The sequence below is a fragment of the Orycteropus afer genome, unplaced genomic scaffold (genome assembly GCF_000298275.1).
Source record: "Orycteropus afer afer isolate SDZICR_OR568_19922 unplaced genomic scaffold, OryAfe1.0 scaffold00079, whole genome shotgun sequence".
Classification (NCBI taxonomy): domain Eukaryota; kingdom Metazoa; phylum Chordata; class Mammalia; order Tubulidentata; family Orycteropodidae; genus Orycteropus; species Orycteropus afer.
The window spans coordinates 9,674,400-9,690,339 of record NW_006921666.1 but is presented as its reverse complement, the minus strand read 5'-3'; the positions used below and the strand labels follow the sequence as shown (position 1 = coordinate 9,690,339).

At 40.5% G+C, this 15,940-nt stretch overlaps 1 protein-coding gene across 1 annotated transcript in view; it reads right to left on the bottom strand.

The window, feature by feature from the left end:
- Nucleotides 1-2,088, bottom strand: part of ZFYVE1 (zinc finger FYVE-type containing 1) — a 100,893-nt gene extending 98,805 nt beyond the window's left edge. The window contains exon 1 of the mRNA XM_007941397.2: nucleotides 1,606-2,088. Within this exon, the coding sequence (XP_007939588.1) occupies nucleotides 1,606-2,088 (483 nt within the window). The remainder of the gene's footprint in view (nucleotides 1-1,605) is intronic.
- Between the last annotated feature and the right edge of the window lie 13,852 nt (nucleotides 2,089-15,940).

The window sequence follows — 15,940 nt, the reverse complement described above, 5'->3', positions numbered from 1 at the left end:
TAATAAACTGTTACATCCTGGGTCAGTGTTTATAAAGGGAAGAAAGGCAGGCAAAATTTTTACAAACAACCCAGTTATAGACACACTAAAACCACAAAGAAAAAAAAAGGATAAACACCATTTCTGGATAGTTGGATGCACGTGTCTTCCTCATGACACTTCCTTGTATTTTCTGAATTTTCATAAGGATCACATATCAATGTTACAAAAAATATACACCCTTCCGCACTCCACAAAAAAAAAAAAAAATCTTATTTTTGGCGCCAACACCACATCCCTGAGGGTTCCTGGTTCATCCTCAGCCTTCCTCTCACTTTACTAAAGGGAAGAGCAACCCCAACTATGACTTTCCAAAGAGATTTGAAAGCAAAACCAACAAGAATTATCCAACCTCAAGTGTTTCATTTAAGAAATGATTAGTTCACATTGTCACCAAAGTAGACCATAATCCATAATAAAGGCATTATTGCTGGCAAAGGAGGCAGGATGGGATCTAGGTCACTCTTCCATAATTCTAATAGTTCTTCTTCAGCCAACAGAGAAAATTCTGTGTTTGCAAACTATTTAGCTGACAACGGAGGTACACAGGAATCATGATGTTATTCATTTCCACAGCCTATCCAAGGAGGAAAAAATATTTAATGGACAATTTGGGAGTTTTTTTTTCCAAAAGATAACTTACATAGCCAGTCAAGCAATCTGGAGATTTCAGAAACCACCACAACTAAAAACACTGAGTTAATGTACCACATATATTTTCAACAATAATGACAAAAACAACGAACCAGTACCAAGCACTATGTGCCAGGCCATGATAAATCATTTCCATTCCTAATCTCTGAATCCTCTCAACAATCTTGAGTAGCAGAAGTGAAACTGAGGCAGAGTTTAAATAACCTGTCCATTTTCATACAGCCAGTGAGTGGCAAAGCCAAGACGTGAATTCAAGCTTACCCTCTTAACTATCACACTACCTCTTTCCTGATTGCTCCTGTCACACACTACCCTCCTCCCCAACTCACTCAAACCAAATACTCTCTAGTCATTCTCTAATCCCAGATGTCCTCACTGGCTTTATCAATCAGAAGACTGTATATGAAAGTAAGAGGCCATCTAGAGAAAACACTATCCTTATCAAAAAGCACTTTTTAAAAACTTGCCTCTCTAATTGGAGATAGCAGGCTTTCTCCTCATTGCCTAGCACTCCCACAAGACCCCATGTCAGTATGTCTTTCACTGCCCATGCATAGTCTGTCCTCACTGACACTTACTCACAACTTCACCAAGTTTCTCACTCAGAAAACTGTTCTACATCAGTTCTTCCTAAAAATAACAACAGCTACAATACACTGAGCATTATGTAAAAAGGTTCTGTGCTTTACAAACACTGTCTCATTTCATCCTCACAACAACCTAACAGACTCTGTGCCCACTTTATAGATAAGAAAATTAAGGCTCAGAGAAGTAATTCAACCCAAAGTCACATAGTCGGCAAGTGCCTAAATCTAACAACATGCAACTGAAGCCTTCAGTAGTCTTTTGAGAGCCACCTTCCAACAAGAGATCTGCTCCACTACATGAATCCCACTATACCCAAGTGCTTACCTGAATTTCTTCATTTTCGTCTACTAGGAGGAAACTCACAACCTTCTCAGTCATCTTCTTCCTCTTGGTCTCCTCATCCATGTCTTCTTCCTCCAGTGATTCCTGGACCTTAGTGACATGGTACACAGTAACTGGGTGTCTCCTTTTGTTACCCCCAGAATGAGTCCTTTTCTGGCACTCCAGGCACAAGTTGATTTTGCAGGTCTGGCACCTCACAGCTGCCCTCTGCCTAACACCAGGAGAATGCCCATTAGGGCCCTTGCAGGGGTCACAGTAAGGGATGTGGCCAGGCTTGAGCCTTATCCGCTCATGGTTTCTCAGGCGCTCCTGCCGATGGAGCTCCTCCTCACAGCGGAGACACTGCAGACTGCAGCACTCATCACACTCAAAGACAGCTTCATCTGTCCCACTGCAGGCATAACTCTCCTGGCACATGAGTCCCGGATTGAGGCCCTTCTCTGCTGGGGAAGTCTGGGCACTCATACTCAGTTGGGAATGGAAATACCCACCATGCAACGGTCACTGAGCTGTTCTCCAGGAACAAAGACAAAAGCTTTGTGTCTGAAGACTGCACAAAACTTCCACAGGGTTCTGAACACTTTAAACAAAAGAAACCAACCTTCGGTGTCCAATTATAATTCTTCACACAAATGTTTGTTTGTATTTTTAATTTTCTGCCTCCTAGATTCTTGTATCAGCAGCAACGTTGATTGGGTTTTGATCGTTTCATCCTCCATAAGGTGCAGGCAAATATGTGGTCAAAATTAACCTGAAAGTGTCTTTTATGGCTATGTGAGCGAGGTTGGATGAATGCACTGAGGTAGGCTCATTGCCCGGGCCTCAGCCACAGGTGTTAGTGATGAAAGAGAGTGGTCAGGAGCTTTTCAATAGGATCCAACCTCAAGTCAGTATTTCAGGGGATACCTAGAATAGAGGAAGGAAAAGAATTTCACTCACCTAAAAACAGAAGTGCACTTAAAAAAAATTTTAAGTGATTCAATTCTAGACCAAAACTTCTGAGGAATCCCATTCTTGCCTGTAAAACTCACACTGGCTTGTAAAGACACTGTTGTTGTTGTTGTTATGTGCCGTCGAGTCATACCTGACTCATAGCGAGCCCTCCTTGGGTTTCCGAGGCAGTATCACTACGGAAGTAGGATTGCCCAACCTTCCTTCCGAGGAGTGGCTGGTGGGTTTGAACCGCCAGCCATCTGGCTAGCAGGCAAGTGTCTTAGCCACTATGCTACCAGAGCTCCCTGTAAAGACACTAGAAATGTCTATTCAAAATAATGACTAAGGCTCCTCCTTTTGAAAACAAACACCACCTCCAGGTCCAAGAAACTTAAGAGACTTTGCTGCTCTATTTTTCAGACTGATATTCTCTTTTCATAACAGTTATTAAATTCAGGATCAAAATCACTAAGCAAACTGTCCTTGGAGGGACAACATTCTACACCCTGGATCCCATCCCATCATTAGGACGAGAAGAGAAACAGGCCTGTAAACAGCTAAAGAAAAAAAAATAATAATAAACTGTAGCTCCATCAAAGACCTGGGCAGATCTGGTTACCCCTGTCTGGATTATTTCAGTTCTAGACAGATGTCTACTAAGGACTCTAAACCTGGAAACAACAGTCACCATTTCATGCTTGAAAACAAGAAAAGAAAAAAAAAAAAACTATTGTACTTCCTTTGTCCCTTTTTTCTCTAACTGCAAAAAAAAGGAGCAACAGGAGACAGAATTCCTCCACTATGGCCAACCGCAAAGCCAGGCCTACAATGACTCCAAATAAATGATCTCTTTGTCACTCAGAGACTACCTTAAAAATAACTTCGGAAAGAAAGAAAAAGAATAACTGAGGCAGGAAAGGGGCTTCTGTCATTCCTACAATTACATTCTTGACTCCCCTTAGTTGTGTCCCCCAGCAGAGGGTAAAAGCCGTTTTTCTGCTAATCACGCCTCCTTTACAGTAATCAATCTATCAATCATCTTTTTAGATAAACAAGGAAGGCAAAGGCAGGGACTGGCAGACCTTATTTCCACCCTAACCTCGGATAGGCCCAGGCAGCTCCCAATACGGAAAAAAATCAAAACTTGCCACAATTGAGAAAAACATAAAATCTATCTTCTTTTGAACACCTCACCCCGGGTCCCCCCACCCAAGACCAAGCAAACAATCTGCCCACTCGGGTCCCTCACCTTGAAGCCTCTCTCCAGTCGAGGGTTCCTCACCCTTCCCTGCTCCCGGACACCACCACCACTACCCGAAGGGTAGGAGCGGAGCCTAGGAACAAAGGCAGCCCCCCAAAATCCCTCGCACGCCGGCCAAGCCCGGAGCCGAATCCATTGTTTATATCACCCCACCCCCACCCATGCCGCCCCCGCCCCCCCTTCCTCCCGGGTGCAGCCGGAGCCCCAGGACGAACTCTCGCCCGGCTAAGGGCCGTGCCCTTCCCTCCCCTCTCCCGTGGCGGCCCAGGGACCCCACCAAGGAGATGATCTGCCGCAGCGAAGACGCGTCTGGGGGGCCGCCGGACGTCGGTGGGGGCGGAGGCTGTTTTTCAGGGGACCGGAGGATCCATCCTCATCTTCATCTCCGCCCCCCTCCTCCTTAGCTGCCTCTTGGGCTTCCTCCTCTCCAGTGTCAGTTGGGATCAGCTGATCGGAGTGAACTTCTCCCCGCTCAGACTAACAGTGAGCAGGGCAGCCTTGGGAGGGAGCAGCGAGAGGGGTGGAGCCCGGAGCCGGAGGTGGCAAAGAAGGATGCGCACAGCCTCCTGGGAGAAATAGTTCTGCGCAGGTGCATCCTTTGCTGATTCCCGGAAGTGAAGAGGCTAAAAGGACTACAATTCCCAGTTCAAAAAAGGATGCCCTTGCAAGGAGGCGGTGGAGCCAGGCCCCTGCGCATTTCGGGGCTTGGAGTTTTTGGATTGATAGTCGTTTCTGTAGGTTTCAGTGCATTGTTTTGGGTTGTGGCTGGAGAAGGAGTGGCACTAAATAAAAGAACAAATATAATGAACTGTAGTATAGGTAGGAGATGGAGAGGCTAATTTGTTTTAAAGCAACCCTAATTACACATCATTCCCTAACACACAAGCAGACTCCATTTCTCTAATTTTATGGGGCAAAAACTGTGAAAAGACCAGAAAAAATTGATTCAAGAATATAGGTACTCTTGTGAGGATTTTGTTTTCTCTTCATGGGTGCTCTCCAAGCCAACTATTACTTTTTTTCCCTCTAAATAGTATTTTTCTCATCTTTCCTTACATAGCTCCAGGACTTCTTAATTTTAAATCATCTTGAAGTTAGGGTTTTAAATCATGTTGAAGTTAGGTTTCAGTTAAAGCATTCAGGCTATCCCCAAACAAAACCAAATTCAGCCCTCTAGCTGGCTCCGACTCATAGTCGTGACCCTATAGGACAGAGTAGAACTGCCCCCATAGGGTTTCTGAGGCTGTAATCTTTGTCTGCTAACCAGACGGCTGGCGGTTCAAACCCACCAGCCACTCCTCGGAAGGAAGGTTGGGCAATCCTACTTCCGTAAGTGATACTGCCTCGGAAACCCAAGGAGGGGTCGCTATGAGTCGGGTTTGACTCGACGGCACATAACAACAACAACAACAATCTTTACGGAAGTGAACTTCTACATCTTTCTTCCGAGGAACTGCCGGTGGGTTCAAATGGCCATCTTTCTTTCGGTTAGCAACCAGGGCTTAACCACTGACTACCAGGACTCCCTTTTTCAGGCTACAGTGCAAGCTAATGATTAACACTGTTGTCTGGCTTTTTTCAAATGGCCTCATATTTGTTCAGAGTTTTCACTGTTCTTTCCCACCCCCACCCCCAATTTGTTTCTTGGAACAATACTGATGTAATGAAAAGACCACACTAGTCTGTGATGCCAAAGGCTGAGTGCTTATTCTGGAAAAGCTCCTGACCATTGTAAGGAAAAATAAAAACTGAAAATAAGGAGTTTTAATTCTCTTCTTGAAAATAGAGGAAGAGGCTAGGGACAGATTGTCCAATAAGTAAGGTAAAGCACATGCTTCAGGCATGAACAAAACACAGGCACCGGTTGTCCAAAGCAAAGACCCATAGGTGCCAACCAGACAGGACACAAGGAAAAGTGAGCACAGCAGTAGAAGGACTGGCAGAGCACTAAATGAAATTGATACTAACTCCAGTGCGTGAGAGAATGTACTCCCCGGAAATAAAGGTCATACATGGTCACCAGGGCACCCACTCGAAAAGTTGTTTAAGCTATGGTACCTCTACCACTTCGACACCTTTGTTGACATCTGTTTCCTACAGTCCCCTCCTGTGTGACTGAAACTTCTACTTGGTGGGTCTCTTGAGAGTATACTATTTCTTTCTAATAAATGAGAGGTGGTAGTGGGCTATCCAGTCTAACTTTTGTTACATTCACCCAATAAGCAACTGGATCCAACATGAGCAGTTATTGGGCAGGGACAGACTATATTAATAGATAACAGGTCTGCAGCCAAACAACAGATAGGCCTATAAAGTGAACAATGACACTAGTGAAAAAGGGACTCCTCAGGACAATTAACCATGCGAGGGCAGCACTTGCCCCAAAACAAAGTTCAGAAGGCAGGAAGAGGCAAGCAAGAAGGACAAATGAATTCCAGGAACCCAGGGAAGAAGCAGGAAGAGCATTGTTTCGTTGAGGAAGTTGGTAACAAATGTTATAAAACAAAATGTGTATAAATTGCTGAATGGAAAATTGATTGGCTCTGTAAACTTTCATCCAAAACACACACAAAAAAAGATAAGAGGTTTCATCCATTTTGAGATAACCATCTTGTACATCCACAATGGCTTTAAGTTGTCTTGTCATAGGCAATGTGAACCAAAACATATCTTCAGACTGAACATACCCATGTATTTGTATCATACTCTTTGCAATATCTTTCATGCCTGAAAGGTATCAGCAGCAGTCTGAAGATGCAGCATCAAAGCATGAGTAGTGAGTGCCTAAGTTTTAAGTTATTATTTCAAGATGAAAAACACGCCTGGAGATCTGCAAAGGGCCCACCAATAAACATTGTATCACAAACAAATGAAATTATTTCCAATTGCCTTGTAGGTACTATTTCTTTTCACTATCTCAAACCTGAAGAACAAAATTACATGTTCCAAATCCATTTCTGTTACTTAATAATTTTCAAATATAAATTTTTGTGTTAATGTCCAAATCCAATGGTAAATTTTGTATTATAAATATTATGTTTTATAAATTTTATTTCTTTTCAATTATTCAAATTTATTTGCTACAGTAGAACCAAATTTAAAAAGTGACAATTTTATATGCAGGTGAAATGAAATTGCAACAATGAAGTGCAGCACAAAAAACAAAAGCTCAGACAGAGAAGATTAAAAAAAAAAAAAAAAAAGGATTTGTGAATCCCTAAAAAACATTTCCAAACTTAGCTTCCTTTTTAAAATGTAATCAATCAGAATAGACTTCTTCCATTGAACACTCGAGTTTGATGGGTGCAATTTTTTGTACTAGTACTACTAGTGCTGAAATTGCTAATAGCAATATGAATATAATAGAATTTGTTCCAAATTCTGCATCCATTCCATGCTATAGTAAAATAATAATAATAGTGTAGAAAATGAAACTATTTTAGAATCTGCAATTGTCACATCTGCAGACTCCATAAGTAACAGAAATAGAGATCCTGCTTTGTGGAATAATTTTGTTCATAATGATGTAAATTGTTGGCTTTAAAGACAGCCAACTGATTGCCAACATCACAGTGGACCATTTGAAAATCTGTGTCAAAAATTTCAGGGTGGCAAACAAACAAGATTCTGTAGCCAGAATATATTTCTAGGGTGTAAAGCTAATAGTAAAAATTATAACAGGGAGTGGCTACTATATTCTTCATCAATTGGCTCTGTATATTGTTTTCCTTGCAAATTATTCGGACCTAAATTGTTTAATTCTCAATTTGCTACAGAAGGAGCTGTGGTGGTAGAGTAGATAAGGCATTTGGCTGCTAACCAGAAGATCAGTGGTTCAAACCCACAGCCGCTCTGCAAAAGAAAGATGGAGCAACCTACTTTTTTTTTTTTTTTAATTGTGATTTGGGTGAAAGTTTACAGAGCAAATTCACTTTCTGTACAGCAGTTCAGTTACACTTTGTCTCATGACATTGACCACAATTCACCACAATACAACAGCTCCCCTCCCACTTCCTCCCGACAGTCACCTCTTCCCTGTATACATCCCTCCATGCACCGCTGTCCCCTGAGCTGTCTCCCTGTGCATAAGCAGCTCCCATGATTGTTCTCTCCAAGGAATGTATCTGCCTCAGGTAAATGTTCAACTCATATGCCTGTCTTTTGTTTGGCTGGAAGCCACAGGTGTGGGTTCAATTCCAGACCTGAAGGGCAGCTAGGAGCCATAGTCTCAGTGATTCCACCAGGCTCTATCAGACCAGCAAACCTGGTCCCCACCTTTTTTTTTTTTTTTCCAGATGATTTTGAGTTTTGTTCCACATTGTTCTCCCTCTCTATCCAGGATCTGCTACATAGATCCCCCTCCAAGTAGTCGGGCAACCTACTTCTATAAAGATTTACAGCCTTGGAAACCCAATGGGGGTTACTATGAGTTGGAATCGACTTGATGGCAGTGAGGGTTTTTTTGGGGGGGAGGTTTACAGATGGAATTAGTGATTGGTGCAACTCAAATATGTTTGATAAATGTGAAAACAGTTCAATTCACAGAAATTGTATGGAGTCATTTTTAAACAAAAACATGGTGCTGGCTTAACTCACGAAGTGAAAACATAAACTAACGAAGAACGTCTGTATTGGAAAGCCATTTAGCAAGACATTATTGCTGTCATTATAACAATTGTGGAATACAGACTATCCTTTTAAGGAAGAAATGAAGTATCTGGGTCTGTACAAAACGGAAATTTTGGGGGTTTACTTGAACGTATTCCTCTGTTTGATACATTTTTACCAAGTCAAATCTTAAAATATGGTAACACAGGAGACGTCAACCTATCATATACTCTAAAACAATGTGTGAAGAATTAGTAAATTTAGTAAGTGATAAAACTTGATCAACTATTTTCAGTTAAATGACTATAGCATGATATTGCAGTTTGTATGTAGATTCTACTCCTGATCTTTCTCATAAAACTTACATATTGTTTTAAGATATGTATCTTCAACAGATAGAAAACCTGCCAAATGATTTATCACATTTATGAGCTTAAAAATTCACACCAGGGAAGAAATTGCAAATCAAGAACTTGATTTATTTGAAGTATACAAAATCAATTTTTCTAAGTGCAGGGGCCAGTGCTATAACAATGTTGCCAGTATGTCAGGTATTATAAAGGCACAGAACAGAAAATTGTAGAATGTAATGAACATGCCATTTTCATGTCATATTCTGCAGGTCATTTAACCTTAGGACTTAGTGTAGTAGATTGTTGTCTGGAAGTATTTGATTTTTTTTTTCTACTGTTCAGTTACTGTACACACTTTTTGCCACCTCTACTCACCAATGGGTACTTCTTAAAACATATTTAGGCAGTGATTGAGTATGAAAATTCCTTTCTAAGACATGTTGGGAAGCGCATGTTATAGCAATGGGTACAATCCTGACATTGTACAACCAGATTTAAGAGGAGATTTTGAAAACACAACAAAACACATACTGCCTGCTTGAATAATTTCTTTTAGAAGGATCAGCACAAGGCTGGTCCCTCTGAAGCAAAAGTTAAAGATGTCCCAAATGTCCAACTTTTCCAAACTGCCATGCCACTCCATCATCTCTGACATCAACTCCTCCTCCTCCCCTTGGTACTTTCCCTCCTGTCTTAGGGTCCATGGTAAGGTCTCACAGAACTCAAAAGCTCCTAAGGAAATGGCTCACATGATGGTAGTGCAGGCTGGGAGGATGGGAGGATGGCAAGTTGCAAATGTGTAGGTAAGTCTAGAGGATTCTCCCAACTCACGTGGCTCCAGGGGCTGGTGAACCTAAATTGGCGGGTCAGATGAAAGGCTGCTGTCTCAAGTCCAGGGGTGAGATAATGACGAACCAAATGCAGGACAGGAGCAAGAGAGAAACTTTCCTAGAACATTCATGTAAAATCCTCAAGGAAGCTAAGGGTGGTAACTTGAGTCACCCCTTCCAGCAAAGCAGGACTCAAGACACAACCACCCTAAACAGACATATTGTTGTTAGGTACCATTGAGTTGGCTCCAACTCCTAGCGACCCTATAAACAACAGAACAAAATACTGTCTGGTCCTTCACCAGCCTCACAGTCCTTGTTATACCTGAGCCCATTATGGCAGCCCCTGTGTCAATCCATCTCATCTATGGCCTTCCCCCTTTTCACTGACCCTCCACTTTGTACCAAACATGATATTCTTCTCCAGGGAATGCTCCCTTCTGACAACATGACCAAAGGAGGTGAGATGAAGTCTGGCCATTCTCGCTTCTAAGAATAATTCTGGCTGCACTTCCTCCAGGACAGATTTGTTCATTCTTCTGGCAGGCCATGGTACTTTTGGTATTCTTTGCCAATACCACAACTCAAAAGCATCAACTCTACTTTGGTCTTCCTTATTTATTGTCCAGTCATGGCTTGGATTAGAAATACCTTAGTCTTCAAAGATAAATCTTTACTCTTCAGCACTTTAAAGAGGTATTTTGCAGCAGATTTTCCCAGTACAATATGTCCTCTGATGTCTTGACTGCTTCTTCCATTGGTATTGATTGTGGAACTAAGCAATATGAAATCTTTGACAACTTCAATCTTCTCTCCATTTATCATGATGTTGCTTATTGGTCCAGTTGTGAGGATTTTCTTTTTCTTTATGTTGAGGTGTAATCTGTACTGCAGACTGTATAGTCTTTAATCTTCGTCAATAAGTGCTTCAAGTCATCTTCACTTTCAGCAAGCAAGGTTGTGTCATCTGCATATCGCAGGTTGTTAACAACTCTACCTCCAATCCGGATGCCATAATCTTCATATATTCCAGCTTCTCGGATTATTTGCTCAGTATACAAATTTAGTAAGTATGGTGAAAGGACAAAACCCTGACACACACCCTTCCTGATTTTAAAACCATGCAGTATCCCCTTGTTCTGTTGAGCGACAGCCTCCTGGTCTATGTACAGGTTCCTTATGCACATAATTAAGTGTTCTGGAATTCCCATTCTTCGCAATGCTATATCCACACAGTCAAAGGCCTTCACATAGTCAATAAAACACAAGTAAACATCTTTCTGGTACTCTTTGCTTTGAGCCAAGATCCATCTGACATCAGCTATGATATCCCTTGTTCCACGTCCTCTTCTGAATTCAGCTTTCATTTCTGGAAGTTCCCTGTCAATATATTGCTGCAACCATTTTTTAATTATCTTCAGCAAAATTTTACTTGCATGTGATATGAATGATATTGTTCAATAATTTCCACATTCTGTGGGATCGCCTTTCTTTGGAATGGGTACAAATATGGATTTCTTCTAGTCAGTTGGCCTGGTAACTGTTCTCCTATTTTCTTGGCGTAGACAAGTATGTGGCATATATTGTTGAAACATCTCAATGGGTATCCCCTCAACTCCTGGAGCCTTGTTTGTCACCAATTTCTTCAGTGCAGCTTTGACTTCTTCCTTCAATACCATCAGTTCTTGATCATATGCCATCCCTGAAATGGATGAACATTAACCAATCCTTTTTGGTACAGTGACTCTGTGTATTCCTTCCATCTTCTTTTGATGCTTCCTGAGTCATTCAATATTTTGCCCATAGAATCTTTCTATATTGCAACCGGAGGCTTGAAATTTTTCCTTCATTTCTTTCAGCTTGAGAAATGCCAAGCATGTTCTTCCCTTTTGGTTTTCTAACTCCAGGTCTTTGCACGTTTCATTATAATAATTGATTTTGCCTTCTCGAGCTGCTCTTTGAAATCTTCTGTTTAGCTCTTTTATCTTGTCATTTCTTCCATTTGCTTTAGCTACTCTCCATTCAAGGGCAGGTTTCAGAGTCTCTTCTGACATGCATTTTGGTCTTTTCTTCCTTTCCTGTCTTTTTAATGACCTTTTGCTTTCTTCATGTATGATGTTCTTGATATTATCCCACAATTCACCTGGGTTTTGGTCAATGATGTTCAATGCATCAAATCTATTCTTTAGATGGTTTCTAAATTCAGGTGGAATATAATCAAGGTCATATTTTGGCCTTGTTTTAATTGTCCTCAGCTTCAATTTGAACTTGCATATGAGCAGTTGATGGTCAGGAGCTCTGGTGGCATAGTGCCTAAGGCGTTTGACTGCTAACCAGAAGGCTAGACGTTCAAACCCACCAGCCACTCCTCAGAAGGAAGGTAGGGCAATCTACTTCCATAGAGATACTGCCTTAGAAACCCAAGGAGTGGTCACTGAGTCAGATCCAATTCAACGGCAGTGAGTTTGGTTTTTAGTTTTTTTAGTTAATGGTCTGTTCCACAGTCAGATCCTGGTCTTGTTTAGGCTGTAGATAGTGAGCTTCTCCATCACCTCTTTGCACTGAAGAAGTTGATCTGATTCCTGTATACTCCGTCTGGTGAAGTCCACATGTATAGCTGCCTTTTATGTTGTTGAATGAATAAGTCGTTGGTCTTGCAAAATTCTATCATGCAATCTCCAACATTTCTATCACCAAGGCCATATTTTCCAACTACTGCTGATTCTGCTTTGTTTCCAACTTTTGCATTCCAATCACCAGTAATAATCATCCTATCTTGGTTACACGTTTGGTCAATTTCAGACTGCAGAAGTGGGTAAGAACTTTCAATTTCCTCATTTTTGGTTTTTTGGTTGTTGTGTAAATTTGAATAACAGTAGTATTAACTGGTCTTCCTTGGAGGTGTATGGATGTTATCCTATCACTGACAGCATTGTACTTCAGGACAGATCTTGAAACATTCTTTTTGAGGAGGAATGCCACACCTTTCTTTTTCAATTTGTCATTCTTGGCTTAGTAGATTATGTGATTGTCTGATTCAAAATGGCCAAAACCAGTCAATTTCAGCTCACTAATGCCTAGGATATCAGTCTTTATGTATTCCATTTCAGTTTTGACAACTTCCAATTTCCCTAAATTCATACCTCATATAATATATTCCATGTTCTGATTATTAATGGATGTTTGCAGCTGTTTTTTCCCATTTTGAGTCATGTTGCATCAGCAAATGGAGGTCCTGAAAGATTTATTCTATCCACGTCATTAAGGTCAACTCTACTTTGAGGAGGCTGCTCTTCCCCAGTCGTATTTTGAGTGCCTTCTGACCTGAGGGGCTCATCTGGCACTATATCAGACAAAGTTTCTGTGCTATTCATAAAGTTTTCCAGTACTATAACAGACAGTGTTTCACTGTTATTCATAAGATTTTCACTGACCAGTTATTTGAAAACTGGATGGCCCCTTCCTTCTTCTGAGTCTGTCTTATTCTAGAAGCTCCACTGAAACCTGTCCAGCATGGGTGACCCTGCTATACCAGTGGCATAGCCTCCAGCCTCACAGCAACACACAACCCACCACAGTATGACAAACTGACAGATGCATGGTGGTAAACAGGCATAGAAACTAGGATTTACAATACATCACAAAATGGAGGACAATGGCTAGAAGGGCCACACCAAACAATTCACTGCACTGCACTACCAAATACTGATAATCAAGCAGTTCACCATCAGAAGCATTAGAAAGAAATAAGTAAATGATCAAAGTGCATCAGAAGTATCATGTAGTGCCAGCAATTCACTTCACTTAATCACATACTACACCATCATTAACACATTTGAATTTTACAAGGAAAGAAGGGCAAAAGTGTATGAAGTTCTTTCCACTACATTTTCCTTCTTAAACAATATGGATATACATAATGAAGAATGCATGAAGTCATCCGAGAAATTAAAGCAGGCTTATCCTGATGACTTTAATACAAACCTTTACAGAGAAATGTGGCAATTTCATTTTTACATGAGAACTAAATTTACAGATTCAGAAAAGACAAATTTTACTCATGTAGCATGTATGATTCCATGTAGAAGACAAAATACAATGCTTTACACATATTCCTAACTTTAATCATTACAAACTGCACAACTGAATGCTCATTTTCATCCCTAAAGAGACTCAAAAACCCTCAGTGTACAATGATTCAAGAAAAATTCAATTCATTATATTATGTATAGAAGTAGACATTGTTTGGCAGCTTAATTGTGATAAAACCATTCAAGAAATTGTAAGAATAAAGACTAGAAAGAAATATTTTTAATTATAACATGTTAGATATGAAAGATCTGTCTAAAAATAAAATAGAGCAGTTTGTCATAATATTTATTTTCTGATCATTAATTTTCTTTTATAACATCTTTTCACTTGTTCATTTATTATGAAACAAGCATCAAAATTGAAGTATGAGACATGAAAACAAAACCAGTGAAAGTCAACTTTTTATTGTGGGATATCAATAGAATTTTACATTGATTATTGGAACAACTAAGTTCACTGACTCATTTTACTTGTTGTAGAATATGTGGAATATGCTTTTTTGTAGAAAATGTGGCTGTTGTTGTTGTTATGTGCCATCAAGTCAGATCCGACTCATAGCGACCCCTCCTTGGGTTTCTGAGGCAGTATCACTATGAAAGTAGATTGCCCCATCTTCCTTCCAAGGAGTGGCTGGTGGAAAATGTGGTATGTAGTAAAAATCTTAGTACCATTCATCCACTAAAAATTTTATATTCCAGTTCATCTCATTCTGCTAAAATAGCATACACCATTTTTGCATTCAGTCACTAATATTATAGTCACATTTAAAAGGAAGTTATATCATGGTAGCTAAGACACACACATACCCACACCCACATATCCCATTCAAACATGTAAGTAAAGGGCAGGGAACCATACATTATCAGTGTTTAGGGGCCTCACATACCTTAATCCAAACTTCAAAGAGGCTCTCTTTCTCTTCTGTTCTTTCATAATTCACTTTTGATAACTTGGAATTGTAAACTATTTCTTTGGCTCTTCAGATAGGCAGTTACCTCTTGAAATATAATTTCAGGTGAGCCTTCCCTACCTTCCAGTTTGCTGGAAGGAGATTAGCATAAACTATGTTATGTTATCAGGAGGGACCAGTCCCTGAAGAAAGATATCATGCTTGGTAGAGAGTCAGTGAAAAATAGGAAGATCCTCCAAAAGATAGGTTGACACAGTGGCTGCAACAACGGACTCAAGAACAGCAATAATTGTGAGTATGGCAGAGGACCAGGCAGTATTTTGTTCTGTTGTACACAGGGTTGCTATGAGTCAAAACTGACTTGATGGCACCTAACAACAACAACAACATGACTCTAATTGTTAATCCAGATGAGGAAGCTAAAGTTAAGTGAGCAAATTATTGACAGAAATGTGACAAACTTTAACTTGAAGTTGAATACCTATTTACTCTATGATTCACGAGACATAATTAGAGCAATAGTAAAACCAAATCTACACAATAATGAATGATTCACATATGAGAGTTAGTCAATAAAAAATGTTTTTGATAGTGGGCAGAGAACTAACAATTGAACTAGCTGTACAACATGACTAAGAATTTTTTTTTCCTATGCCAGATCATTAACCAAGATATAAAGAACTGAACTAAACAAGGGCACCTTAAAACTTCAAAGTTTACTCAGGATCATAGTACTGAGGGACACCAGACTCAATTGGCACAACAAAATACACAAAAGTCTTGTTCCTCATCCTACATTGGTGAGTAGTGACTGGGATCTTAAAAGCTTTCAAGCAGCCATCTAAGATGCATCTAATGGTCTCCTATTGTCAGAAGCGAAGAAGAGTGCAAAAAAAAAAAAAAAGGGCATTTGGAAGCAATCAGCCCTAGGACATGATGACCCTCAAGCCCAGAAGAACTACATTGTACCCAGCTACCAATGTCAACCACTCAGGAAAGGATCAAATCTGGAGATCCTGAATATAGTGGGAGGAAAAACGTGGAACAAAATCCAAAAACTCAATAATGACCAAAATTATTGGTCAGATGGAGTCTGGTGAGACCCCAATATTATGGCCCTGGGATACATTCTGGGACTGAAATAAAACTCACTCCCAGGGGCTGGCTTTCAGCCCAATAGTAAACAAGATGTACATGCAGACAACTCAACCCAGGGTGATGCACCCACATACTCTATGGAAATGCATCCCTTGGAGCAATTGATCACGGGGCACCAGAGGGGCAACATTAGCATGGAGGAAATGCAGGACACAGGCATGCATAACTATGA